This window comes from Exophiala bonariae (genome assembly GCF_035927105.1).
Source record: "Exophiala bonariae strain CCFEE 5792 chromosome Unknown scaffold_18, whole genome shotgun sequence".
Lineage (NCBI taxonomy): Eukaryota > Fungi > Ascomycota > Eurotiomycetes > Chaetothyriales > Herpotrichiellaceae > Exophiala > Exophiala bonariae.
Window position 1 is genome coordinate 450,497 of NW_027042493.1, and position 25,556 is coordinate 476,052.

The following is a 25,556-nucleotide window of genomic DNA, read 5'->3' on the forward strand; positions in this document are numbered from 1 at the left end:
AACGAAGGGTTGGAGGACTTCCCGAAATCCTAGCGCGTGCTTTCTCTACCTACTAGTAAGTAAATGCAATATCCTACGCCGCTTTAAATATGGATAAAGGCAGCAACATGACTTTGTGCATGTCAACTCAGGCTGCGAGTGGAGGATTCGCGTGGACTCGTTCATCACATCGTTCTTTTCATTGATGCTGACACCAATATCGATGCTGATGCGTCTGCTACTATCTTGGTACATGCAATTCCACGTATTCGGATAAGAAATATAATCCAATCTCAGTCGGACACGGCTTATCGCTTGCGGAGCTCACTTGATCCTCAACTCAGACCTCTCCTTGCCTCTGTCATCGGTTGCGGGCGACTGAAATTGATCTCATGAGGGAACCGTGAACGAGTTCAGCAAATTCTACCTGCTAATGCCTTTCCCTGCCATCATTGGAGCTGCACTTTCTCTTTCTCATAATCTCACTCACTTATCCGAGGACGCCCCAAGCTGGAACGAGCAAACGAGATGTAAGTAGGTGAATGGTGGAACAGTCTTCCATATCGGAAGGAGCGTCAGGGTGAGTGGGCAGGAGCTTGGAGCCTTGTACAGGCAGGTACGGACCACAGAGCAGGTTCTGATCTCTCTTTCATTGAGTGTGGAAGTTTGATACTTGGAATGCCGGTTGGATGAGCAAGGGTAAATCCACTGACGATTTTTTGATGTGAGCCCAGATACGTAAGCTCCTATGACGTGAAACTGAAATATCACTCGACATACTAAGGGCGGCGGTCATGAATCATTCATCGTGTAACAATCGAGCTGGCAAGTACCACTTTTCGAACACGTGGAGTGCGCTCTCTCACAGACCCTCCTCACTTCAAGAAACTGCCATTTGTCTTCGCCAATTGCTCATCATAATATCCCTGGAAAGCGAGCCAACCCTTCTCATCCGTACCAACGGACGCAAAGGAGAACTCGGCCTCCTCATCACTGATAAGAATCTTCTTATACCCGGTACCGGCACTCGCAGCATCAGCCAACAACTGAGCATGACAAGTCTTATCAAGACTGATGAACCAAAAGGCCGCAGCATCGACCGTTTTGGCAACGGTGAGCAGGCCATGATTTTGCAGAATAACAGCCTTGCCATTACCCAGTGCCTTGGCAATGCGTTTTCCTTCCTCGCGATCCAACACCACGCCACCGAAATTGTCATAAACGGCATGCGACTTCCAGAAACGTAGGGCATCCTGGGTCATCATGTCCAGCTCTCGACCGAACACACTGAATGCCTTGCCGTACACTGAGTGTGCATGGCATGCCGCGTCAACATCCGGCCGTGCCTTATGAATTTCCGAGTGAATGGCGAATGCCGCTGCGTTGATGGGCTCGTCGCCAATCACCACCTCGCCCTCTTCGTTGACCAGAATAAGATCTGAGACGCTGATTTGACTGAAGTGTGTGGAGAGTGGATTGAGCCCTAAGTAGGAGGTGTATCAGCATATTGTAATGTTTGATAATGACTACTCTTCAAACCAAATCACCTCATGAAAAGAACCGAACGCGCTTCCAATACAACAGACAACAAGGTAGGAAGGAGCCCATCAACCGACAGAATCAAAAATACTCACAGAAATGATCCCTCAGAATAGGGTCTCGCACACTAATATGACCGGCAACACCCTCGTCAAATCCCCGATCAGCAAAGACTCGAAATGCAGCTGCGAGATGCTGCTTGCGATACAACCGCTCCTCTTCTAGGGAGTCAAATTTCGGATATGACCGGATTCTCAGCGTCTTGCCGGACTTGGTCTTGCCTAGGGCTTGCACGCTGCGGTTCTCGGTTGAATTCGCATCGTAGACGTCCAGTGCGGGTGCCATTTTGTGTTGGAGGATGACGCAGGTCTTTCGTAAGGTTGGTTGACTCTCTCGGCAACTGGACTGCTAGTCGTTTCGCTGAATTAATAGTATGAGGCGAGGGCAGAAGACGTATCGTAGTCTGGATGTGTTAATCTTGGGATATTACAGGTGTGAAAAGTAATGTAACTCAAGACAAGAATATAAACCAAGAATGGGATATCACATCATTTCACTCCAGACATTAGGTAGATACGCTTATTATCCTTTGTCCAACGCTGTTGTCCTTGCCGTGGTTCTCAATCGGGAAACTCGGCACAAAAAGTCTTGAGAATTGGCCATTGATTGCGCAAAGAGTCAGTAATCGAGGGGGGAAGCCTACAGGCTCTTAACCACTGCGGTGATGGTGATATCTGTCATGGCGCGGGGTACGAGATTCTTTGTCCTTTACAGTATCTCCAGGGATGCGGGGGACAGAATCCCGTCGGCTCACGGGAGACGGAAGAGAAAATCCTGAACGTGTTTTGCTGCTGGTCACTAAGTACCTAGGTAGCTATCGAGGTGAGTTGGTAGGGACTTCTGCACATTGGAGGTGACTCTTGTTTACGGTGGGTTGAGGGCCATGGTTCATTTATTGTTGATTCTGATTTTTGAAGGCGGTTGCCGGATGCAGTGGGAGTAGACTAGGTATCTCTGTATTCAATAATCAATCGCCTGCCCCAACTGAGACCTAGTACATAGCTACATGATTGAGAGCTGCGAGCTGAATAGAACCTTCTCTATACATTATTGTCCACATCATGAGGGACATCTCGTGGAGAAGAATAAACGCCGTTGCTATGCATTTCCCTGTGAACACCGTGCGCGGTAAAACAACAATTCGAGTTTGTGTTGGTACATTGAATCTGTGAAGGTCGGGCGATCGATCACTCATGTACGTTCTCCGCCTTCTTCTCGTTTTGCCCCTTGGCCCACTTCTTTCCGACCTCATAGCTGCTGATCATGATGGCACACGCTGGTGCCACTTTCAGACATCTCGCGGCCCATCCTTTGAATAACCCGGCAAACCCTTCTTCTCTAGCGATGTGCATGAGAAATCGAGGCATGGACAATTCTTCGGGAATGATTTTGCCACTTCTGGCGAGTTCTTTCGCCGCCGCCATCGAAGCGGCATCATCTCCAGCATGATGATATACTTGTTGGCGTGTTTTACCGACGTCAAAAGGAGTGGTCACAAAAGCAGCCACCGCTCCAGATCCGGCACCGGCCAAGAAACTATCGACAAATGTTGTGGTATGAGTTTCTTCGGTCTGGATTTGTCTTCCGCTCGTCAAGGATCGACCAGGATCGAGTTTATGGCCTCTCGAAGCTGCCCTGGCGTCGGTCAAACTATTCCGCAATGCCTCGTAGCCCCACCAGTAGAAGCCAGAGAAAGGGACATCGCGCCACATGGTCAAGGTCAGACCACGCCAGAGAGATGTATATCCTTGAGTCTGTGTCATTCGTCGTAATCCTTGGAATGTTTCCCTGTAAATTCCAGTTGAGACTCCTTGAGTGGCCTGCATCCTTGTTCGAAACATCTCTACTGGAGATACTGCAAGTGCTGCCGCCACTCGAGCGATTGAACCCGCAACAAGGGGGGCATATGTATCGTTCGACACGCGCCTGACAGGGCTGATATGACTGTAACGAAGCCAGTCATAGCCTGTGAAGTATATGACGTTGGCGGGAATGGCCATGACAAGGGTCGGACTAAGACCACGCCATAGAGTGAGAGTGCCCTCGTTCCTCGCGATTTTCCTCATGCCATCCAAAGTAGAGTTGAAAGTCCTCTTCTGTGTCTCTTCAACGGCACAATCAGCCGCAGCCGCTTGGGCAGACTGTGCACTCCCATGGCCGGCAATGCAAAATTCTCCATTGTTTCCTACGAAGAACACTTCTCGACAGCAGGAGTTGATGCCTAAATCGGGGGGAAGTTGTTTGAAGTTGGTTGAGTAAGCGGCAAATCGGGAGAGATTATGCGGAGTTGGAGGAGATTGGGATTGTAGTCTGACGCGAACCACGTCGAGGGGGGTCACTAATAGCTGTTAAAAAACCAGATCATCGGCAAGCGTGTTTGAATTAATGCGTACCCAAGAGTGATGTGAGCACACTTCCCCATGTGGCGGATATCATACGCTGGCCAGTGGTGATGTTGAGATGATCTGAGGCCGACATCTCGTTTGTATTCTGTTCCTTGAAGAGAACTCTGTCATGCCGTTGTCCTTCTGGAAGAAACTGAGCATCATGCCCGAGTGCTTGTTCAGAGGAATTGGGGTGGTCAAGCAGATGCGCAGAACTTGAAGAGAAGGAGAGGGACATTCAAGCGCTTGCAGGCGTTATATTCCGTAAGAATCAATTCAAGGATGAGACATGAAGTTCATTCAGGACGTTTTCGTCGACGTCGTCGCAGTGGTTAATTGGCAGAGGAGAACTCTAAGATACAGCAAAGGCAATTCATGACATCGAGACTGGGAAAAAGTTGGGAAGTTCGGCCGATTGCCCGGGACTCGCCGCCGAGCTCGGATGCGGAATTGAACCATCAGAGCTGCCACACAGAAATCATTCCTATGTTGCCAAGGCACGCCCTTGCTATTTCAGGCAACGTAACCGACGCTGCGACTTTTTGAAGTTATAAAGCATTAAATTTTGGGGCGTGAAGCAAGTACTATCTTGCGAGGACTTCAGCATGCTTAGGTGGCTGCCCTAACCTCCCATCAACTCAGGTCGCTATCTGCATTACCGCGCAATCTATCGAGATACATTTATATACCCTGTGACGTCATCCCACTAGCTTCTCACGTGACCGAGCCCTCTTGCACAAGACTGGTATAACATAATACAGACGGCAAGGCTACGGGTTGATGATGCCTGTCTGAGATGTCGCATCATGCTTTGAAGACGAGTCAGGCTCATCAAGCCCAAAGTATGCGCTCATGTTAGACTGCGTGACGCTCACTCACTTTTGGCACGATCAAATCAGTGTCGCAATCGGTATCCACGAACAACACAGATCCGCCACATTCGAACTGCACTAAAGTCTACGATTGTCCATTCAACGGTTAGGCACAACAGCTTTTGCTTTCCTTACCCAGGGCACGGTTGGGGTACAGAAAACAACATCAGTGCTCTATGTTCAATTTATTGACTTTACTTGGACACACGGCCTTTTGTGTGGGTGTTGTCGTGTGACGAACTCGTAGTACTACCCCAGACTTCTGTGAAGATTGACATATTCCAGAGCATGTTAGGGGCTCGAGTACCCTCCAAATAGAACATCACGAGATCTCATTTCAATTTCAAGTGTACTCCATGATGTCAGTAGATTAGGTTGCGCGTCCAATTTGACAAGAAACCAGGTTAAGACTTGAACCGTGCACGAAGTCCCATCTGGTCGACCAGGCGTTCTGACACGCTGCGTGGCAAGTGTCACATTGTGGCATCACATCGATACCGCAAAGGCCGTGGACATCCAGAAAGCCATGACTCAGTTTGAGATCTTGGGCTGAAGCAGATCTTGGAGACGGACGATGCATCTACAACTTTAGCTGTAAATCATTCTGCGGCATAGTATGATTTCAACTGCACACATCCTTGATGTACCGAAACGGTGGCAATGTATCCATAGCAACCGGCTGCGTCAATCATTCTAGAAACAGTGGGTTGAATTGAACCCCTTGACGACAACAGAGATGACGAGCATTAAGGTGGCTTAGGGCAAAAGGGCCATCTATCCGAGGACCGAAAGAGATGAACAGATGGGTCAAGAGGAAGCAAATCTGGTTTTCTAAATCAGATTTGGATGGACCTAAATGAAAGACCCGTTCTGCTGGAGACGTCCGAATGTAAACCGTGGGTACGAGGTACTCGGAGCCTTCCATAATAAAATGATAATGTCACATTCAAGCCCAAGCTGGGAGCTCTGGAGCTCTCGGAATCAAGCCTGAAAGTGAGAGTGTCTCTCTTGTTGGCCCCTGCATTAGCGTACCCGTTAATGTAGAAATTAGTGCCTCGGCAGCCACACCAGGATTCCCCCGTTTCCTTTAAAGTGCCACCTTGCCGCTTTGGGACTAGGTTGCTATGGTAAACAAAACCACCATCAAGCGAACTCCAGCACCGCCATCGCGGCCCAAAGAGTTTCTCGAGCTGAAATGGGATATCGAGGACATCGTGCCGAACTCTGCCTGATCATGAGGCTTGCTACAGTACGCTATCTCATCTCGCTCTCCTCCTCGGTCTCGCCCTAACCTCTCCACTCACTGGGGTGATACAGCTATTCTTCTTATTACATTCACAACCCTGGATTTGCAAGACTTCCACTTCTTCTGCCTCCGCCTCCCATTATCAATGCTGTACTACTATTCTCACCGTCATCACTTGTGTTCTTGCTGCATCTTTGGTTTGGCGCATTCGCATTCATACGGATAGACCATTTCAATACCTACCATTGGCATATGTACTTTGCATACCTACAATTCGATCATTAGTGTTTCTGCATGCGAGTTCACCACGACGAGGACATTGGGTGTGCAAGAGCATATATCAACTTCTCTGACTCGGAACTGTCGACTTTTGAGGAGGAATCGTCGAGGCAGGAAGTGGACGCGCATCAGAAAGGAAGGAGCGAGCTGCCACTATGATGACATATACGGAAGCCGCGCCACGAGAGGCAAGAACAACCGCGTCACAGACACCATTCCAGATTCAACACGACGAAGCAGACGGCGACACACTAGCAGATCGATATCAAGTGCTAGAAGAACTGGGTAGTGGCTCGTTCGGTGTTGTTTACAAAGCAATCGAAAAAGCCACTGGAGAAATCGTCGCAATCAAACATGTACGTATTGACTGTTCCTTTCTAACATCTGAGAGGTTAGACGCTGACCCACAACCTACAGGTAGATCTCGAATCCTCCGAAGAGGACCTTTCAGATATCCTATCCGAACTCTCAGTCCTCTCCTCCTGCGCCAGTCCTCATGTCACAAAATATCGGCTAGCTTTCCTACGACGACAAACTCTATGGATAGTGATGGAGTACCTGGGTGGTGGATCCTGCGCTGATCTCCTCAAACCCCCTCCTCACTGCCTATCTGAATCTCACATCGCTATCATATGCCGTGAACTTCTGCTTGGTCTCTCGTACTTGCATGGAGAAGGGAAACTACATCGAGACATCAAAGCTGCAAATGTTCTATTGGGTATGGACGGACGTGTCAAATTAGCGGACTTCGGTGTTGCTGCACAACTGGTTGGATTGAAGAGTGTCAGGAACACATTCGTCGGAACACCTTTCTGGATGGCTCCGGAAGTCATTCAACAGGAAGGTCACGATGCCAAAGCCGATGTATGGAGTTTGGGCATTACAGCTATGGAACTGGCCAATGGTGAACCGCCTCATGCCAACGTTCATCCAATGAAGGTTCTCTTCTTGATTCCCAAGCAATCCGCCCCAAGACTAGAAGGAAGTCAATGGTCCCGAGATTTCAGAGATTTCGTCGCAACATGTCTGACCAAAGATGTCGACAAAAGAAGTAGTGCGAAAGAATTGCTGAAGCATCGCTTTATCCGATCTGCCGGCAAGATTGAAGGACTTCAAGAATTGATTGTCAGAAAACAGGATTGGGAAGCTGGCAAGGGCGGCGAACGTAATCTGAAGTACTACGCCGAAACACTCAGAAATTTGTCAAGCCAGAAAAATGATGACGATTGGGTTTTCGAAACGATCAAGGCGGTACCGACAGTTGATCTCCGTGGTATTCAAACCCAGAAACGACGAAAGATTGAGCGGCCCGGTGTTGATATCCAAGGTGATAGTCCTACGGACAGCGCCACACAGATGATGCGAGACCTTGCGCTGAATCAAGATCGAAACGTCGAGTCTAGTCCGATGAAATCAACAATGCGCAAGATCTCCCAGTCCAGACGTGACGAATTGGTATCAGGCGATACAGCTTCGGTAAAGCGAACAGCAAAGAAGAGAATATCCAGCGCACAAGCCCGACAGCCATTGGGAGTCAATATGTCCTTCGGCAACAGCCCCAGCACTGTTCGACAATTTAGAAGAGTGTCACCAAGCGCTTTGAGCAACACCAACGAAGAAAATGAGGATCCATGTTCTAGTGTTATAAGGACACCCTCAAAAGCAAAACCAGCTTTGCCCCAATTTGCAGATATGGACCACTCCTTTCTTCAAGAGTCAAAGGTTGAGAGAACCTCCCGGTTTCCATCCACGGCAAGCACCATTGTATCCGAGTCCAAAGAGGCAAAGCTTGGCCGGAAACTTTATGCTAATGCAATTGGAATATCTTGTCAAGATGTTTTGAATGACACAGGTGACGAAGCAAAGCGGGAAGCCATTGCTCGATTGGCTGAGGCGTTCTCAGATCTCGAAAATGTTGATCCTGATGGAATGTACCATATCATGAACTCAATCATCAAGAATATGAAAGAGAATAGCGATCTGAAAAACATGCTGCCTTCAACACCAGCACCACAGTCTTCGACCACAACTCAGCCATCAGCTGCTGTATCACAATCCGAACAGCAGATGTCTTCACCAAGCAAACCTGACAACAGTGTATCAGCATCTCCTATTTCCGCTAATGCTAGTCGCCAAGTCACACCCAGCACACCGACTCGAGGAAATGTTGGTGCAAAATTACTTCTTGCACAGAATAACCCCCACTTGAAGTCTCATCGACGAAGACAATCCGCTCAAGCCGCCATCAGCAGATCAAGGGACACCAGCTTCAATACTAGTGGTATGAAAAGTCCTGAGAAGAAGAAGACTTCTTTGACAAATGAAGATGCCGATTTGGAGAGAGAAATCGTTGAGGGTTTCAAAGGCGGGTTGGAACACAATCGGCAAATCGCAGATGTTTTATTCGACAGATGGTGCGAAGGTTTGAGAGTGAGATGGCCTGCAGTCTAAGATATGCATGTCATCGGTGCGCGGAAAGCACACTCTACGCTGCGAAGCACATGAATGTCACGTTGACCATACCATCGCACTTTTCTCCGTCCATCCACATCCACGTAAGTGTGGCACGGCACTATACGAAAGCGACTACCTGCTTTTGCTTACATTTCTCTCTTGATCATGGCTGAATTTGCACGTCGGAACTAAGTGAGGCGGTTGATATGGGATTTAAGCCTCTTGTCTTTTTTTAACGACCTCATTTGCATAGCGACACTGGTAATGGGTTGAGGGTGGTATTTCTTTTCTTTTCCTTGGTCATTCACCTTTCCACCTCACCGATGGGGTGGGTATTGGTTGGACTTGCCTTGTTCGAACCCCTTCAAAGGGGTTGCCCTTCGCAAAAAGCGTCCCCAATCATGTAACTACATAACGGCCTCCTGTTTTTATATAGATAGATAGATGCCTCCTCTGTATCATCACTATAAAGAACTCAATTCCCAATAGCTCGCCTTTCCCACTTTTGCTTGACATCGTGAAACAACTGACCAATATCTTTATGCTAGTAAAGTAGTGCAGCATAGTTTCCCCGCGCCCGACGTCGATACGATCCAGCACGTACATATTAAGAAGATATCACTCCATCGCAGGTCTCCACTCAACCCAACACTGTGGGTGGAAAATCCAACGGTAGTTAAATATCTATATGACCACCTTAAGCAGTAACTAGAGTTTAATCCCCTGAACGGCCCTCTCAGCCTCAATGGCATCGCGATCATCGCGCCAGATCTTCCACGGCCCAGTCTTAGCATCCTCCCTCCCCCCATCGAGATCGCCCACCACATCGCTCAGATACGACAGCACCGCACCGCGCATGTCGACCAAGCGCGCCGTCCGCGTCTCCACACTCGCGCCCGAGATGTCGTGCAGCGCGTTCTTGACGACGAGGGAATGCGGCGAGAGGACGGCCCTGGGCTCGGAGTGTCCTTGTGAGGCGACAGCGGGAGTTGTGGGCTCACCCGCTCCGCCTGCGAGGATGGCTTTCTTCCACCGTGCCATCAGCTCCGCCTTGTCGATGCGCTTGTTGACGTGCTCGTCGCTGCCGGAGATGAGCACCAGGAGGCTTTTCTGCGCGGCCTCTGTCGAATCCTTCGCGTCCGGCTTTTTCGAGGGGACCACGTGTCCGCAGCCCGCGAGCTTGCCGAACGTGCCGCGGAAGATGTCGTCGCCGAGGTCCGAGGAGAAGTAGTCGTCGGCGGCGGGTGACGCGGGGCTTTCCGGCGACGCGAGACTGAGGAACCGCGCGAGCGTCATGGGAATCGACCCGACCAGTGGGTATGACAGGTGCCAAGGGAGCAGGGCTTTGGAGTGCAGTGGCTTGGGCGTCGAGGCGCACAGCTGCAGTGCTTCTTTGTAGGCGTCGGCGACGGCGGACTTTTTGTCGATCGCATCCAGGATCGCTTGTCGGTCGGAGACGGGGGCTTGGAGGATCAGGCCGGAGATGGTGGGCCGGATGGGTTTCGGGAGTGTTGATGTTGATGTTGATGTTGATGTTGATTGAGATGATGAGGATGAAGAAGATGACGAGGATGAAGATGAGGACGACGAATATGTTGGCGACGATGGGATTGCTGAGCACATGTAATGCATCGAGTCCTGACAGCCCGTGCTATGTCCCATGATGACCACGGGTGTGGTGGCTGACTTCGTGATCGACCTTCTGATATAGTTAATCGCCTCGCCGACCTCTTCGACCTAGAAAATGTGAGGATCGTGAATATCGTATTCGAGCATAGTGTCCGTCAAATAATCCAGTCTCGCCACAAAATACAAGATTGAAAAACAACCGCACAAAAAAAGGACCAAAGAAATTTACCAACATACATCACGATCCAAATCGACCAAACCAAAACTCTTGCCCGCCGAGCTCAGTTGAACATGGAAGACACTCCACTTCTGATCCGGCTCGTTGCGGGGGAACAACGCCGCCAGGTCGTCGACATAACGCGGCGACCGGAAGTTGTCGTACATGCCACCGATGAACAGCAGGACATTGGGCGGCTGGTGCTGCTCCTGTCGTGGCTGCGTCAGGTTGAGCCGTGGGATGTATTCGGACAGCACGAGCGTCCGCCGCGGATAGTAGACGTGTAGGCGTGTGTCCATTGCTGCGGTGGCGGTGGTTGTTTGAATCTTGATGGTTGGAGTGGTGGTGACTAGTGGTCCGTGTGTTGAGTTGGTGTTTGAGCCTGCTTGGTGGTGTTGTGAAAACAAGTGTGGGCTCGGAATCAATCTGGACTGCCGAGCAGTGAGCAAAGGTTTGGGGATGTGGATCACAATTTGCCTGACGACTTTGCTCTGCGTCTTTAACATCAGCTGGTCAGTACAGTTCCTGCGTGCTGAAATCTTCCACTCTGAGATTCGGTGACCTGGATGAAATCTGAAGACTGGTACTTCAAAGTAGGCACGTAGGTTAAGGTACCCAATCCACAAAATGTAGCAACCGATACCGGATGTTGGATAGAGTTTACGGATGACTAAGCCATAAGATAGTCTCGAGGAGCCATTTTTCACGATGATTCCCCAGATTGCACATGGCAGACTGCTTCTGCGCCCGTTATCAGGAACAAGAAACGATTTTGTACGGACTCGTCCCTGGAAATTTTATGTACTTCGACTACTTCAAGCGGCAGTCATACCAACATGCCCAGTGATCACCATGCCGTCTACCAGTTCCAGACATGCCTGGTCTAAATATGTACCTCAATGAACGAATCTGAAATCTAGTCGTTTCGATCCCTCGTCCTTTGTGTGGTGGATATAGTCATGCTTCTCGTCCGTCGTCAGCTTGCTCCAGGCCTCTTCTCGTCTTTTATTGCGTGTGATGTAGTAATACTTGACGAAGAAGAAGAGCGTGATGTTGAAAGCGCAGATGCCGAGAAGAATTCTGTTTCCACGTAGGTCTAATTCACACAGTTAGATGGAAATCCAGCGTCAACAGTGAGGAAACTCACAAAGAGGTCTGTCCGAGTCTCTGTATATATTCGAGCCCACAATATTTCCTGCTTGAACAAACATGTTGTACAGCGCTGCAGACACCGCTCTCGTGCGTACAGCGTTGGAGTTGCGAGAGTTCCAAGCAACGAGAATTGCGTGGCAGTATGGGTATGAGAGGAGGCCAGTTAGTAAAGCATATCGAACCCAATTGCTTGCCTTTGCACCTAAAGCCACCAGTGCAACAAGCCAGGGGAAGATCCAGATGGCAGAAGTTGACGACACAAGGGATCGCTCATTGACCCATTCGCTAATTCGGGAGATGATAAGTAAATTGACTCCGAACATGAATTGCGATGGAATGGTAAGTAGATTGGCGTTGAAAGTGCTGAAGCCCATCTGTCGAAGAATGAATGCGAGGTAGTTCGAAGGGGGACTCGGCGGGATATAGTTGGTGAGTCCGATCAAGTAGAGAGGCCACAGATCGTAGTCTTTCAAGCACTTCCAGAGACGTTGCAGTCCGACTGCCTGTCTGTTGTGCATATCTCCTTTTGAGGGGTCGTCTCGTAGAAGTCGATTGACGAGGATCTTTTCTTCGTGTTCGGTGAACCATCCATTCTTGCCACGGAAACGACTGGCAGTTTGGCAGGGGCTTGCTGGCATGAGTATCCAGCTGGCAATCCCTACCACTCCTGTTATGACTCCTTCAATGAGGAAGAGCCACTGGCATTGGTTAGCGTCTACAACGCAGTATAAAAATCTTTCGGAAATCACACCTGCCATCCACCCCAACCATGAATGCCCCTCATCTGAAGGATTCCAGCGGCCAAAAGTGATCCAAGGATGTTGCAAGTACTGAGGACAGTCCAAAACCAGCTAAGCCTGATCGGGAGTTCGCGGGCTTTGTACCAATAAGTTATGTAAAGAACTGTATCAGGCTGGTTTGAAGCTCGTTAGCACTCGTAAGCAGGAAGTGGGAGTTATTCGCACAATAAAACCTCCCATTAAAAGCCCTAGTAAGGCTCGGCAGACATAGTATCCTGTTTTGTTTGTAAGAGCAGCCTGAGCCGCAGACACAATTGACCATGCTGTGATAATGAATGGGATCCAACTGCAATCGTTACGTCAAGTTCAATTGGTTGACCCGGTTGAATAGGATGCACTTACATATCGGGACCAAGCTTTTTGGAAATCAGCCCAGAAGGAAGCTCGGCTGACAAGAAGCATGTCAGGAAAATGGTTTGTCCGTAATTGAAGTCATTGGTATTCATGCCCAGCTCTGGGAGCATATTATCACTGATTGCTGTTCGTAAATCAGCCAGGCGACCAAGATTAGGGGGGGGGAGGGGGTTAGTTGAGCATCGATCAAGGTGAATCGCTCGCAGATTTGGGAACACGTCTCTAAAAATGCTCGCCGGAGACTGGCGCATAGCCTGGTCTGCGGGGGTGAAAACGTACCTCTGTTGATATTTCGTCGATTGAGATCCAGGGCAAGAAACATCAGCCAACACCATGACATAATACGAAAGTCAACCTGTTTGAAATCATCAGCCACCCGCCGCAACCTGCCATCGTTGTAGTCAAAACAAGCCTTTCTTTTCAATCGTTTCTCCTCGGCAGCGGACCAGGTGAAAGCGGGATCAAATCGGTGTCGACCTTCATAGGTCGCGGTCTCGTAGACATTTCTCCAGTATTCGGCAACTTTGGGATCGGAGAAAACGTGGTTTCCGTAGGAGCCATAATCACCATCGACGTCTTCAATGGAACTACTGTCGTCGCTGTCAACTTGATTGGTTGGTGTATCTTTTCCGTAGTCACCGGAAAGGACATTGCGCTCTTCATGGGCTCTGTCGGTAGCACCTTGTTGGACAGACATGGCAGCGACCTCGATTTTAGGGCGCCGTCTCTACCGAATTGGGTTTTATCAAGTAAGAAAAATTGACCAGAGTTGACAACCTCCGCGGACACCAGACCTGGCCATGCCGCCGGACCTTTTCTACCTCGAAAACGTATCGAATGCCAATTCCGACAACGCAATTTTTGTCATGACACCATACCTGTGGCTGATCTCGCAAAGCTTGGGTGCAGGAGATGCCAATGTTTCTTGAGAACATTGTGGATTGATAGCGCTCACAGCGACATCCTTTGAGCTGCAAAATATCTCGGCTTTCAGTATACTTCTGGAAGGTGGCGGATGTAGATGTCACAGGCCAAGAGATGTCTTGGTATGCAATCAGTGATAAGGGAATTTGCAGTCGTCTCATAGGTAGGACCCTCGCGGGTCCACGAGCCAGACTTGATATCTCGTTATTTGTGCCAAGACTTGCGTGCTTTGGAGGTCCAGCTGCGGACCACGTCCGTTCTTGTCTTTGCGACCAGGATTGACATCTGATGAAAAGCAACTTCAATGAATAGGAACTTCAAGGGGTCGTGGAAAGAAGTGCCGCAGTGGTCAGATCGACTATTGCAAAATGTGATCGATGATCGAAAACCTTTTTATTTGGAAGACTGGCGACTGAAACCAATTGAAACCTCGTCCAGAAAGACCATCATGCCCGGCAGTTGATGTAGGAAGTGTTCATGAGATACCAATGAGTGGTAGAGATCTAGTAAGGTTAGCCCTGTCCGATTGGTGCTTCAGAAACGAAAAGAATCCCGCACATGCGCGTATATTTATGAACATTCATTGCTCTGTGCTTCATAAAGGATTCGATGGACAACACTCTGGCTCCTTCAGCTGATGCATCGGCAATGGAAAGGCATTTTCACCCGTATTGGGGTTTTCTGTTTCCAGCAAATCGACCAGATAGCTGGGTTTTACCTGTAGCGAGATTTCACGTGCATCGCGCTTAATTCCCTATAATTCTCTAACATGTCGCCATGGGTTTCGCCATGGGTTTCCAAGTTAAGCGTCGCCAAATTGCAAGGTCCAAGCAGATTGAGACGGACTCCACTTGAGCATGTGTATGTATAAGGATTTGGACCGTGAAGACATACCATCATCATTGACGCGCTAACCCGGAAACGAATCCCCCTAGTGTGTTAGGCATTGAATCTGTGAACTAGAATTTTGATCTGATCATAAAACCCATGCATAGCCTCATTAATACATGTTCACTTTTCCACCAAATGGGCGCGATTGGCCGAAAGCGGTGATGCCGAAAGAAAACTCTTGATGGTTTAGAAAACAGTTCCGTCCGAAATGATACCAATCGGGGGACCTTTGGTGATAGGTCTCGACACTTGCGCAATCTCACGCCCACCCTGGGTCATTGTCAGTGGGGAACAAGCGGGGGTGATGATGTTATCTTACCTTCCACGTTCCAGCTTCAAGCATTTGAGCCAATGTCAATTGATCGTGTCCGACGAGACCGAGGCCTTTGTTCACAGCAGTCAGAAGCTCGTCAAGAAATCCCACTGTGACAGCCCTCCATTCTACGATAACATCATCTGATGGTTCGAAGGTGGGCACGACTTCCACAGCTTTGCCCTCGCCCACTGTTGCATGGTAAGTCTTCAATCCTCTTTGTCTATCAGCCTCCTTCAATGTGAGAAGTCCAGTATCGACCAAGAGTCCACCATTGCGATATTCTGGAAGGCCTGTCATCAACTCCGCTCCAGCAAAGTGGACATTCAGTAACTTTGTCATTGGGACCATCAGGGAATAACAGAGCCACTGAGTGAGTTTATGAAAGGGAACAATGGTCTCCCATGGACTTGCTGGTGGTGATTTTGGCATTGCTTGGCACTGCCATGCGTCACCAAGAGGTACTCCCTGAATGTTGGTTCTGGTGGCTGGCCAAATACTTGACAGTCCATCCATCAACACGCTCCACAGGGTTGGTAGGAGAATGACAGGTACGGACGAAGCCTGGGTTGTGGGATGCGAAATCAGGTAATCTATGCCCATTAGATCGAGTAAATGGGTTCAAGTCGGCTTCATCAACTTGCCTATCATGTTACCCGGCCTTCCATCGCGACCAAAAATCTCTGGATTTTGGAGGGCTGTGCCCAGTCGAATGAGGAGTCCTGCTCTACCATCCAATCCAGACATGGGATTAGATTCCGAGACTTGCATGCCTCTGGCTAACGTGTCTACCGTCAGCTTGTGAAGTCCGGCAGCGTCTACTTGGTGGGGCCGGCTGGCATCGCTGCTAAAAGCTCCAGTTTTGAACATCTCCAGACTTGCGACGGCCAATCCCTCGCTCCGCGTGTAGACCTTGCCGGATTCTTTGGACTTGTAGGACCATTTGGTACCGGCGCCGGCATCAAGCAAGACTGAAACCAGGAAGAGATCGATTAAGCGCCGTGTTCTTTCCTGGTTGTCGACGGTGCTTGGCCAGGATTGAAGTAATTGGGTTACCCGAGGCCGTCCTCCCACTTCAAAATGCTGCCAACGGCCATGGGGCGGGATGGTTGAATATTCTCCCGCAAAGTCACGCTGGAGGGTATGAGAAAGATGTTCCACAAGGAATTACCCAAAAATGTCCCGGACGTGTACTTACCTTGATAATGGATACCACATAGTCAGCAGTATCCTGGAACTTGGTTAAGTCGACATCAAAATGGTTAAGGGCATTGACTTTGGCCTCTTCGAGAACGACTCTCGTTCGTTGTCTGACAGCATGGATGCTTCGTAGATAAGCGGCAGGCTTTGTGGCTGGATCCGGTGGATCGGGGATTGAAACGTCAGCAATCGAGGCGGACATGGCTGGTGAAGCAGATTTGTCCGAGATGAGTTTGGGGGACTTTTGTGAATAGGTGTTGATGCGTTCGACGGTGACGGCAGTCCTGGAGGAAGATTTGGTTCCTGAAGGGTCGTGTGAGGATGACTTGGTGTCCTTTTTCCTGAAGATGCCCATCATGGCGGAGTCGGAGAAACCCTATCGGTATCGGTGACACAGTTTTCTCGCGTCAAGCCACAAGCCAATGAAAGGAGGCAAGTAGGCGATCGGCTGTGCGCGGCTAGGGCTAAGCTGCAAGGGGTTGTTCAGCAGCAGATCGCGTAGCCATGTGCCAGTGACACGCGATGCCTGGATGAAGATTCAATTGTTACACAAGGAAAACAGTCGAGTTATCTTGTGTTGAAGACAAAGTCTGGCAGGTTTCCGGAAGTTGGCGAAGGAGGTCGTAAAGGAAAGGCTAGCGGAAAAGTCAAGTTGGCAGCGGATTAGGTGAGGCAGAACTGAGATTGGACCCAAACTTGCAGACCAAGGAAAGGGATTTGGTGCATCGGTTCCAACACGTTGGCGTTGTCTAGTTCCTCCCTACAAGGACGATGAGCCAACGCAAAGACGGGACTCAGTCAAGTCAAAGTTCGGTCTTTCTCGCTTCTGGTCTACAGATTCTCGTGATAAAATGTCCCATCCAGGGGGAAAGAGAGGCACATGGCCCTTGGGGCTATTGACCAATATCGTGCAGCCCCCGAGACTAACCATGGATCGCTAAAGGCCTTGTCTTCCAGGTCTCGCTAGGCGCTCACTAAAGTGTCCCTAAGCGCATGCAGGTGGTGTGTTCAAGGAGCTTGGCTTTAACTATCACATGAATTAGAGGGGATCCCCCGGGCTAATTATACTTTCAGCGGGCGGGCGGCACCTAAGTTCTAGCTAATAATGTTGGCTCCTCTTGCACCCTTTTTACTGCCCTGGGCCTCGTGGCGGCCACGAGACGAACTTGTATCCGTACAAATTGCAATAAATGCCATAGGTTCTCCGGTTGACCACCAGAGGTGTCAGGGGTTATTCGTGTCCAGGCTGCCGATTGCTCACGCTTAACTTTTAAGTAAATACGAAACAAGACCTGCACTTCCATCCTGATCTAGCCCGTGGGGTTGTCAAATCGCTGTAGGCAGCAGCCTGGGGGCCTCAGTCGCCAGGCATCAACAGTCTCAAAATATAAAAACATGCAACTCTCATCATCGGGCAGCGTAATCATTCACATCTGACTTTCGACCACAATCTCGCTGCCCTCAAGGTGACATTGCCTAGCTCTGGGTTCTCTCATGCACCAAAGTCAACCTGAAACAGTAGCTCCACCACCTTGATCCGGGATCAAGCCTAAGTGTCCGAGGTCCACAACACTACTCGTACCTCTTACGCCATCACAAGTAACTAGCTTGAGATCAGGCCGACGACCAATTCAGGTTGCTGTTGTGGGCAAAGATGACTTCCATCTCCCTCCTTCCCAATACCATTGACCATCAAGAAGATAGTCCTTTATTCTCAGACCTCCCAAGCGAAATCAGAAACACCATCTTCGAACTAGCTCTGACTGCCCAGCATGACGAAAAGAGACCTTACCGGGCGGACCGCGCATTTTATCGGCCGGGTTATTTAGCTCACACACAGATCAACTGTTCACTGCTCCTGACATGTAAGCGTGCCTATTTCGAAGCCCGACTCTTCCCACTGTCCGCCAATGAACATGTCTTTTGGCTCTTCAATGGACCATGGAAATCCATTGGCAAGCAATCTCGGCATACAGCCAACTGGGCAGCGTGGTATTCACGTCTAAATGAGGACCAAAAAACCTCGATTGGTGAAATCCACATCTTTGTTCAACAATTCCATCTCGAGGCTCTGGGGAACCGAGGCGACATTGGGCCCCTAGATCTATCGGCAAAGCGCTTACATCTGACGCTACGTCACTCCGATTGGTGGTCATGGGAGTCACCTCCCAACTCTAGTGATCGCCTGGGTATTTGTCCATGGCGCACTGAAAGAACATCGCATCACCAAACGATTGCCGAACCTGAGCAGCCAGATATTAATTACATCAGAGAGCGTATGACTCCGGAAACTTGGGGGGGACAGCTGAGCCAGGTCAAGGGCCTGGAAGTACTCGAAATCGAGTTTGAGACCGATCTGAACAAGAAAGAACAGCTAGAGGTTGTCGTTGCAAGAGCCAAGCACTGGAAGTTTCCTCTGGCCAACGGAACAGTGTTGGAATGGACGGGTCAACAAAAAGACTACTCTTGGGAAGGGCTGAAATACCTCAAGGACGACGGTCAAATGTTGAGAGAATCACCCATCTCGAGGCATGCTCTCAAACGGAAATATGAGGTGACTACGCTGACATGGAAGGCACTTCCAGCCACGCACTTGGTCATGTAAAGGCTCATAGAGGGCAGGATCGGAATAGTCAAGGTCTATCGCTATTGCTGACATTCTCCCCCGCTTTTTCACATTTACTGCCGGGGCCTATTACACGAAGTGCACACATCTCCGTGCTCTGCAAATCGACCACCACACCCACGTATCGAGCTGGCCTCTTCTGGGAAAGTGATCCAGTTATTTCGATCCGGCAGAGCCTTCCAGCGCCTTCCCTAGCTCCCCCAATGCACCTGCATCGCTTGTCGTCCTGAACGCAGTCGTCTTCAAGGCTTGATGATCCTTCATGGACTTTGCCAAATTGCCATTTAACATGGTCCACGAATCTGCTCCAAGTGGAAGTCTCAGTGGGATGCCCAAGCCGTCAATTCCATTCTTCACAGTGTCAATGATGACTTCGACTAGCGTGTCGGGCTCTGGGAAAGTTTCGACCATGGCCTTGTTCTTGAGCATATCCAACAACTGGTTCGTTGCTCCAGCCGGATCATCTCCATATGCAGGGTGTCTCTCTGTCAAAACGACGCTTTTTTGTAGGTAATCGGTCTTGACACCTCCGGGCTCTGCGATCATGAAATGAATATTCCAGGCAGGACTGACCTCCGCTTGAAAACTTTCCATGAACCCTTCCATGGCAAACCTTCTGCATTTTGGATGTCAGCAAATTCCGCCATGGCCTAACAGCCTCACCGAAACCAATGTCCAACTGCTCGTGTTGAGTACACTCACGTTGCATAGTAATATGAGCCTCCAGGGAAAGCCACGCGCGCACCCGTCGAGCTCATGAACCCAATAACACCACCAATCTGGCCCGTCTTGGGATTGTCCTGACGCATAACCCGAACCACCTCACGGATGAGACTTGTCGCTCCCCAGAAATTGGTATCGAATAACAGCCTTGCTTCTTCATCGGTCGTGGTCTCTGTGTCTCCAAGGAGCGAGTAAGCCACGTTGTTGACCAGGACATCGATGCGACCAAACTTGTCAACGGTTTTTGCTACAGCAGCCCTGATGGCTGTTGGCGAAGTCACGTCGAGGATCACTTTGAGTACATTGGTCGATTCTGGAATATAGTCTAGCGCTGAGAGTTGTCGTGCCACCGCGACGACGCGATAGGACGTACGACTTAGATGGTTGAGGAACGCTTTCCCAATGCCAGATGATCCGCCGGTTACTTGTGAAGAACACGTCTGTTAGCTTATCTCTCGACACGCTAGACCTCCAGGGTTAAGTGTGCATACTAAACCAGACAGCATCTGCAGGAAGATCATACTGTTTCGACATATTTCACGGCGTCTCAATTGCTTTTCACTCCGGGTCTTTTGATAATTGAGTGAGGTATGATAGTGGCGTCTGTAAAAGACCTATCGTCCTGGGCCTCGTTTTATATATGAAAGAACTCTCATATTCTACTCAGTCTCACTTCTTTGTCCGTCGTACTCGTCCGACAAGGCTGGAAACCAGGGCCCATCCACTGTTGTCGCTCGGAACTGCCCTCATTATACCACAGGTCAATCTCACGTGACCACACGGACGAAATCTATCATCTCTCAACCAATCCTTTCGTAAGCTGATTAATGAATATCAGGCTCAACCAGTCTATGCATATGGTCAGTAATGGGCGATGGGTCAGGGCTCCTGCATAAATACGGTCGAATTCTTGCTGCGTCGATTTACACGCCGAAGGATTCATTGCGGTCCGAGAGGGTGAGGCATTGCACCGATGCGCACGCACGGATATGACGGTATGCAGCTGTGCGTGTCCAAGAGACATACTAGAACTTTCTCTGCTAGGATACACGATCTGATGGTTTATAGGCAGGGCTTTGTCGTACCACTGCGGCGCTCTCGCGTCTCCGAGGTCGCTGTCTGCCCGTCTTTGCAAGAATCGTCCTGGATCAGCCTCACAGCCAAGATCGGTCTTTTAGGCTTCGATTACATGAGGTCTTTAGGTTAAGATATCAGAACAGGCAAAAAGCTTCACAGTTCAACAGTGCTCATTGTGGGGTATTCGCCTTGTGTTCCGACGCTTTGTGGTCAATGACTCGGCCTACGAAGGGTTGGTAGCTGAGGCATCATGACTATCGTCAACATGTGCCAGTGGTTCTATCTCGAGCGTTGGAAATCTTGGTGGATCTTGAACTTCGATGGCGATGGCTGTGTTCTGGTGACTCCCTTTACTCATTGCCTGCAAAGTTGACTTTTCGTTCTCGGCCAACACGTCGGTTTGATTCTTGAGTTGAAAGTATGCGAGGCTCCATTTGGACACATCTTCACTCCTTCCGAGTTCGCGCGCCAAGATCTCCAGCAAAGAATATGTCGAGAGCATAGACTCCTCAGAGAGGCCAGCTTGCTGAGCTCGCAGCATCTCGAAATGATGGTCCAATTTATTCATGAGACCCTGATGCGCTTTTTCATAGTCTCGTTGGGATAAGTAGAGATGTACCAAACAGCTGAGAACGTGTGAGATGGCCGTAGCGACACTTTCGTCAAGCTTCATCTGCCTCAGCCTTTGCATGTGCACCAATGCAAGCTCTTCTGCGACTGGATACTGTTCTGGAGGTATCAGGATCTCCAGAATTCGTGTGGGACCCCGAATGTCTTCACCGTCGTAGGACCCTAGGTTCAACGTCATGTCACCGATCTGTGACGTTCCAGAGCCTGCCGTTTCTCTCCTTCCATTCGGCTTCATCAAGATAATTCCCGAATCTACGAAGAAGAACGTGTCGAATGGGAAGTGGCGGCCGAAAATCTCTAGAAAGCAATCCTTGGATCGTTCAGCGATTTCGGACAAGTCTTTGACTTCCAGTCGACTCAGGCTTCGAAGCATTGCCAGTGACGAGCGAGAACAGTGTCGGTCACGGCTGGAGAGCTCGCCCAGATATCGAAGCAACAGGCCCGCAACTTGACTTTCACATGCTGCCAGATGGCTAATGAGATCGATGAGACCGACCAGTTGTGACGGATCTGGAGAAGAAACGATCAATGGCAGTTGTGAGAAAGCCAGTCGCCATTGTCGGTACGCCTGGGTGACTTCTCCAGACGTGTACCACCTGATGCCTCTTTCTATCGATTGAAAAACCGCATTTGGGGCACCCGTGGGATATATCGGACATTGTAGGCATGCGAACCCCAGTAGATCGTTGTGCAGCGTCCAATTCCCAGAGTGCAGTGAATCCTGGACGAAGGCTTGGGAGAAGTGCAAGAAGCAGTGCGCATTGCGGAGTCTATCTGGATCAAGTAAAGATAACGGGACTGGAGGTGGCGTAAGGCATATCAGGTCTATGACTGTCCGTGTCGTGCTTATGTTGATGTGGGCGGGCTTTTTTGACCTCCCAGCCACTCGGGATCGTTTTCGTCGTGCAGACTTTTCAATAGCAGCGAGATCTACGGGCCGTCCTCGAAGTAAGAAGACCGTGTCTTTCCCGATTGTTTCCCTGGCTGCCAGAAGGCGGAGTATTTCTTCAACCTCGTAAGCTTTGTTATGCTTATCGAGACCCCAGCTCTTGATCCGGGATTTGAACATTTTGTTGCTATGTAATCGGGTTAGGTGATGCCTGCCAGCCAGCTTAAACCCATTTTGATGGGGGATGTGCATCATGCATGAGACTTACGTTGCTCTAAACCCATATTGTGTTTTCAAAACCTTCATGACATCTTCCAATGTGCGATCCTCATCCTTGTAGAGGCGTGTGATCAGAGCCCGATACGGCTGCCAATCTGATGCAGATGTCGGATATCTTGCATTGGAAGCCATGCTGGGTTTACCAAAGGACCGACAGCTGCACCCAGTAGTAGGGAAGACATACACAACCTAATACCAAATAAAGTCGATCGAGAGACCGGGGAGGTTGGTGTCGGCCTCAAGTGGATGCGGTGTCGAACTGGTGGTTAGGTATCGCAAGACCAAAGTGCCTTGCATACAGTAGCTCCTTGGCTGGTCGCAGCCTCGTCGTTTTGCTACTGAGGTATTCGTACCTGCTGTGTGTAGTAACAATGTTTCATCGTAGCGAAGGCCAAGCAAATGCTTGGTGCTCAGAATGTCTCAACTTGAAGACAACATCTACAAGTAAGTAGACAGACAGCCCTTTGTCTTCTGGAATGAAGCAGATCTTTCCATAGCGAACTTACGGGCCTTTGATTGTCCTTAGTTTCACACTGACACGACTTTCCAAGTAAGCACCGGCATTTGGCCTTCTGATAAGGGTTCTAGACTTTCATTGAAACACGTAAATGTCACCTCTGGTTGACGACTATGACTAGCTGGGATCATTACCTGACAAGCCCACTCGAATATCGCCACTGTTAAATTGTGTCTGGGGGTATTTCAGCTCGAAGGCTGAATGCGGATGAATTGATCGATGCTCCCACAATGAAGATTTCATTGTTGCTGAGACAGTAGGGCAACGCAGCTGTAAATCCAAGTGAAAGGTCAAGATGAAACTGTCATTCGAGATTCCGTACACCTGAATTGGTGATGCCAGGTCCAGGCGTGTGTCACATTAAAGGGTTCAGGGACATCGAGATCGGCCAATCGCTGCTCCCAAATCACGTCTTCTATGGCAGTAGCGAGGGCGACTAGTGGATAGTTAACAATATAGATCTCAAAAAGAAAAGCCGCCCACAGGACTAATCCAATGATGGGTCTCTTAAGTGCAGCTTAAAAAGAAAGGGCCTTGGGTATCTGGCCGTGAATACAACAACGAAGTTCGCCGCGTCGACAAAACCTTTGCACTTCAATCCGGGCGTTGTAAAGCACATGATTTCGCGGATGCCCAGTCCAACAGCTTTGTCTGATTCCCATTTGAAGTGGGGGCCGGGATCTCTCCCTACGAATCGCCCACCAATGCTCAGCTGCGGTTCAGTTCATTCGTCCCTATCAAGGGGCAAAGAAACGTGAAATGCATGGAAATCATGTAAAGTGAAGAGATGCTCAGAAGGTGCACTGCAAGAGCAGCGAAGTCCGGGAACTTGGTATTGTGATGTTCTTGACCAAGCGCAAGACGACCAGGCGATAGTTGTGAACTGACTTGTGGTCTGCAAACCACTCGGTGTGAATATTGATCGTGTGGTAACGAATCAATACGGTAACCCTACCATGGATGTTCGAGCGCAGCTCTCCCGAGACTCCCGGAGGGAGGGAGCATCGAAACCAAGTCTGACTGGCAATCGATTTGGCCACCGACGACCAACCTGGGGGGTTGCAACTTGGGCCAGAGGACGGCTGACAATGAGCATTGCTAGGAAAGGTAATCGTTCAAGGAGTTAATGCTTCGCTGACCTGAGATGACTTGATGTTTCAATCTTTCCGAAAAATGTCAGCGTTCTGGGGGTTCAGTAAACCACGAAAGGGAGCGATTCCGCCCGAAGGCAACATTCAATATCATCAAACAACTCGGACTGTCACCATCATTGTCGCAGACAGCAGCGAACAACACGAATTGCTCACGAGCCAAGTCATGGTCAGGTAGAATGAGCACACAATCGCTTGGAAGTCAAAGGCTCTGATGAGCACTCCATGAGGATCCTACGCACGTTGTTCACAGCAGCTTAGCTCGCAATTGTTACCGAATCTGCGATGTTTTCTCGGCCATACCATGGGTTGTGTACATAGTTGCATACCGCAAACCGATATATTCCGTTCATCAATACCTGGGTGATTTTGTTGAGCTTCGTGGCGTCCATCAATACAGCCTTCCTCAGAGGCCGTAATGAGCTAGAAATTTCAGTAACTCGCACAAACCTGCAAGTGAGAGGCCCAGAGATACAAGGGTCTTCTTAGGTTCACGACGCTCAGCACACGCAATCCTGTCGGCCCTGCACCCACGAGGTGCAGGGACATGAGCAGGGTACGCATGCTAAGCGTCGTTTTCGGGAAACAATTGCGAGGACCAATTATGACCAGCGGTCGGGTCACCTGCAGCAAAGAGTGCGGATGCCTGATATCAGAAGGCTGTCGGGATGACAACTAGAAGGTGACTTACCATCCCTTTCTCCTCGATTCGAGGTATTGTATTGCGATCATGAATATTGATCCACCTTCATCGGGCAGCCATTTAGTGACGCTCCACAATATAGAACGGTATCGAGGTTTATGTTAAGTTGGCCACCACCATCAGTTGATACCCAGTGCGGAAGAGGTGATTTACCCCGTAGGAATTGTGCACAGTCCATTTGAAGCACAGCCGAGGTACTTTGGACGCATACCAAGAGATTGGCCCGAACTCAAGATCTCTTGGTATTCAAGCTTCATAGACTGTAATAGGCATGAGGATAACGGTCCAACAAATCACGCCTAACAGGAGAAAGTTTCAGCAATCCAAGAGGGCAGGTAAGGTTCTTGGCATGTCTTGACCAGATGCCGTTGAATGGTCAGGCGTTACCAGTGGACATCAACTCGAACATCGATCGGGTCGGTGGTGCTCGGTACAGTCTCCGCGCCCCGCGTTCTCCATCATCGATTCCAGACTTCGAAGCGGAGGAGTAAGTTGAGGAATGATGTATCGCTCTGGCCGAGTTGGTCCTTCTGGGCCTTTGCCCTTTCAAGGCACCTCTCCGTTGATCACTGCTTGCAGTTGGGGTTCTTGTCCAATGGTAGCACCACCGGCCAGCCACCGGCTGATGGAATCGTAGCAGTTGACTCCAGGCGGCTCAAGCGAGAGTC

General features: G+C 49.7%; 9 protein-coding genes across 9 annotated transcripts; 2 read left to right on the top strand and 7 right to left on the bottom strand.

The window, feature by feature from the left end:
• Positions 1-854: 854 nt before the first annotated feature.
• LTR84_004098 (uncharacterized protein) lies at positions 855-1,863 on the bottom strand (the record flags this gene model as incomplete). The annotated part of the gene is made up of 2 exons (XM_064847677.1): positions 855-1,462; positions 1,614-1,863. The coding sequence occupies 2 exons, from the start codon at positions 1,861-1,863 to the stop codon at positions 855-857; spliced, it is 858 nt and encodes a 285-aa protein (XP_064704789.1).
• A 902-nt stretch (positions 1,864-2,765) lies between these two features.
• LTR84_004099 (uncharacterized protein) lies at positions 2,766-4,056 on the bottom strand (the record flags this gene model as incomplete). Its single annotated transcript, XM_064847678.1, has 2 exons — positions 2,766-3,916; positions 3,972-4,056. 2 exons carry the CDS (start codon positions 4,054-4,056, stop codon positions 2,766-2,768), a joined length of 1,236 nt encoding a protein of 411 aa, XP_064704790.1.
• A 2,458-nt stretch (positions 4,057-6,514) lies between these two features.
• Positions 6,515-8,810, top strand: LTR84_004100 (uncharacterized protein; the record flags this gene model as incomplete). Its single annotated transcript, XM_064847679.1, has 2 exons — positions 6,515-6,715; positions 6,777-8,810. 2 exons carry the CDS (start codon positions 6,515-6,517, stop codon positions 8,808-8,810), a joined length of 2,235 nt encoding a protein of 744 aa, XP_064704791.1.
• Positions 8,811-9,521: 711 nt separating this feature from the next.
• LTR84_004101 (uncharacterized protein) lies at positions 9,522-10,958 on the bottom strand (the record flags this gene model as incomplete). Its single annotated transcript, XM_064847680.1, has 2 exons — positions 9,522-10,550; positions 10,680-10,958. 2 exons carry the CDS (start codon positions 10,956-10,958, stop codon positions 9,522-9,524), a joined length of 1,308 nt encoding a protein of 435 aa, XP_064704792.1.
• A 597-nt stretch (positions 10,959-11,555) lies between these two features.
• Positions 11,556-13,662, bottom strand: LTR84_004102 (uncharacterized protein; the record flags this gene model as incomplete). Its single annotated transcript, XM_064847681.1, has 6 exons — positions 11,556-11,755; positions 11,807-12,509; positions 12,563-12,724; positions 12,777-12,897; positions 12,954-13,089; positions 13,245-13,662. The coding sequence occupies 6 exons, from the start codon at positions 13,660-13,662 to the stop codon at positions 11,556-11,558; spliced, it is 1,740 nt and encodes a 579-aa protein (XP_064704793.1).
• Positions 13,663-14,966: 1,304 nt separating this feature from the next.
• On the bottom strand, positions 14,967-16,648 carry LTR84_004103 (uncharacterized protein; the record flags this gene model as incomplete). The annotated part of the gene is made up of 4 exons (XM_064847682.1): positions 14,967-15,050; positions 15,100-15,686; positions 15,750-16,227; positions 16,292-16,648. 4 exons carry the CDS (start codon positions 16,646-16,648, stop codon positions 14,967-14,969), a joined length of 1,506 nt encoding a protein of 501 aa, XP_064704794.1.
• Positions 16,649-17,947: 1,299 nt separating this feature from the next.
• LTR84_004104 (uncharacterized protein) lies at positions 17,948-18,898 on the top strand (the record flags this gene model as incomplete). Its single annotated transcript, XM_064847683.1, has 1 exon — positions 17,948-18,898. The coding sequence occupies one exon, from the start codon at positions 17,948-17,950 to the stop codon at positions 18,896-18,898; it is 951 nt and encodes a 316-aa protein (XP_064704795.1).
• Positions 18,899-19,075: 177 nt separating this feature from the next.
• LTR84_004105 (uncharacterized protein) lies at positions 19,076-20,176 on the bottom strand (the record flags this gene model as incomplete). Its single annotated transcript, XM_064847684.1, has 3 exons — positions 19,076-19,535; positions 19,622-20,066; positions 20,134-20,176. 3 exons carry the CDS (start codon positions 20,174-20,176, stop codon positions 19,076-19,078), a joined length of 948 nt encoding a protein of 315 aa, XP_064704796.1.
• A 766-nt stretch (positions 20,177-20,942) lies between these two features.
• Positions 20,943-22,649, bottom strand: LTR84_004106 (uncharacterized protein; the record flags this gene model as incomplete). The annotated part of the gene is made up of 2 exons (XM_064847685.1): positions 20,943-22,425; positions 22,507-22,649. The coding sequence occupies 2 exons, from the start codon at positions 22,647-22,649 to the stop codon at positions 20,943-20,945; spliced, it is 1,626 nt and encodes a 541-aa protein (XP_064704797.1).
• Between the last annotated feature and the right edge of the window lie 2,907 nt (positions 22,650-25,556).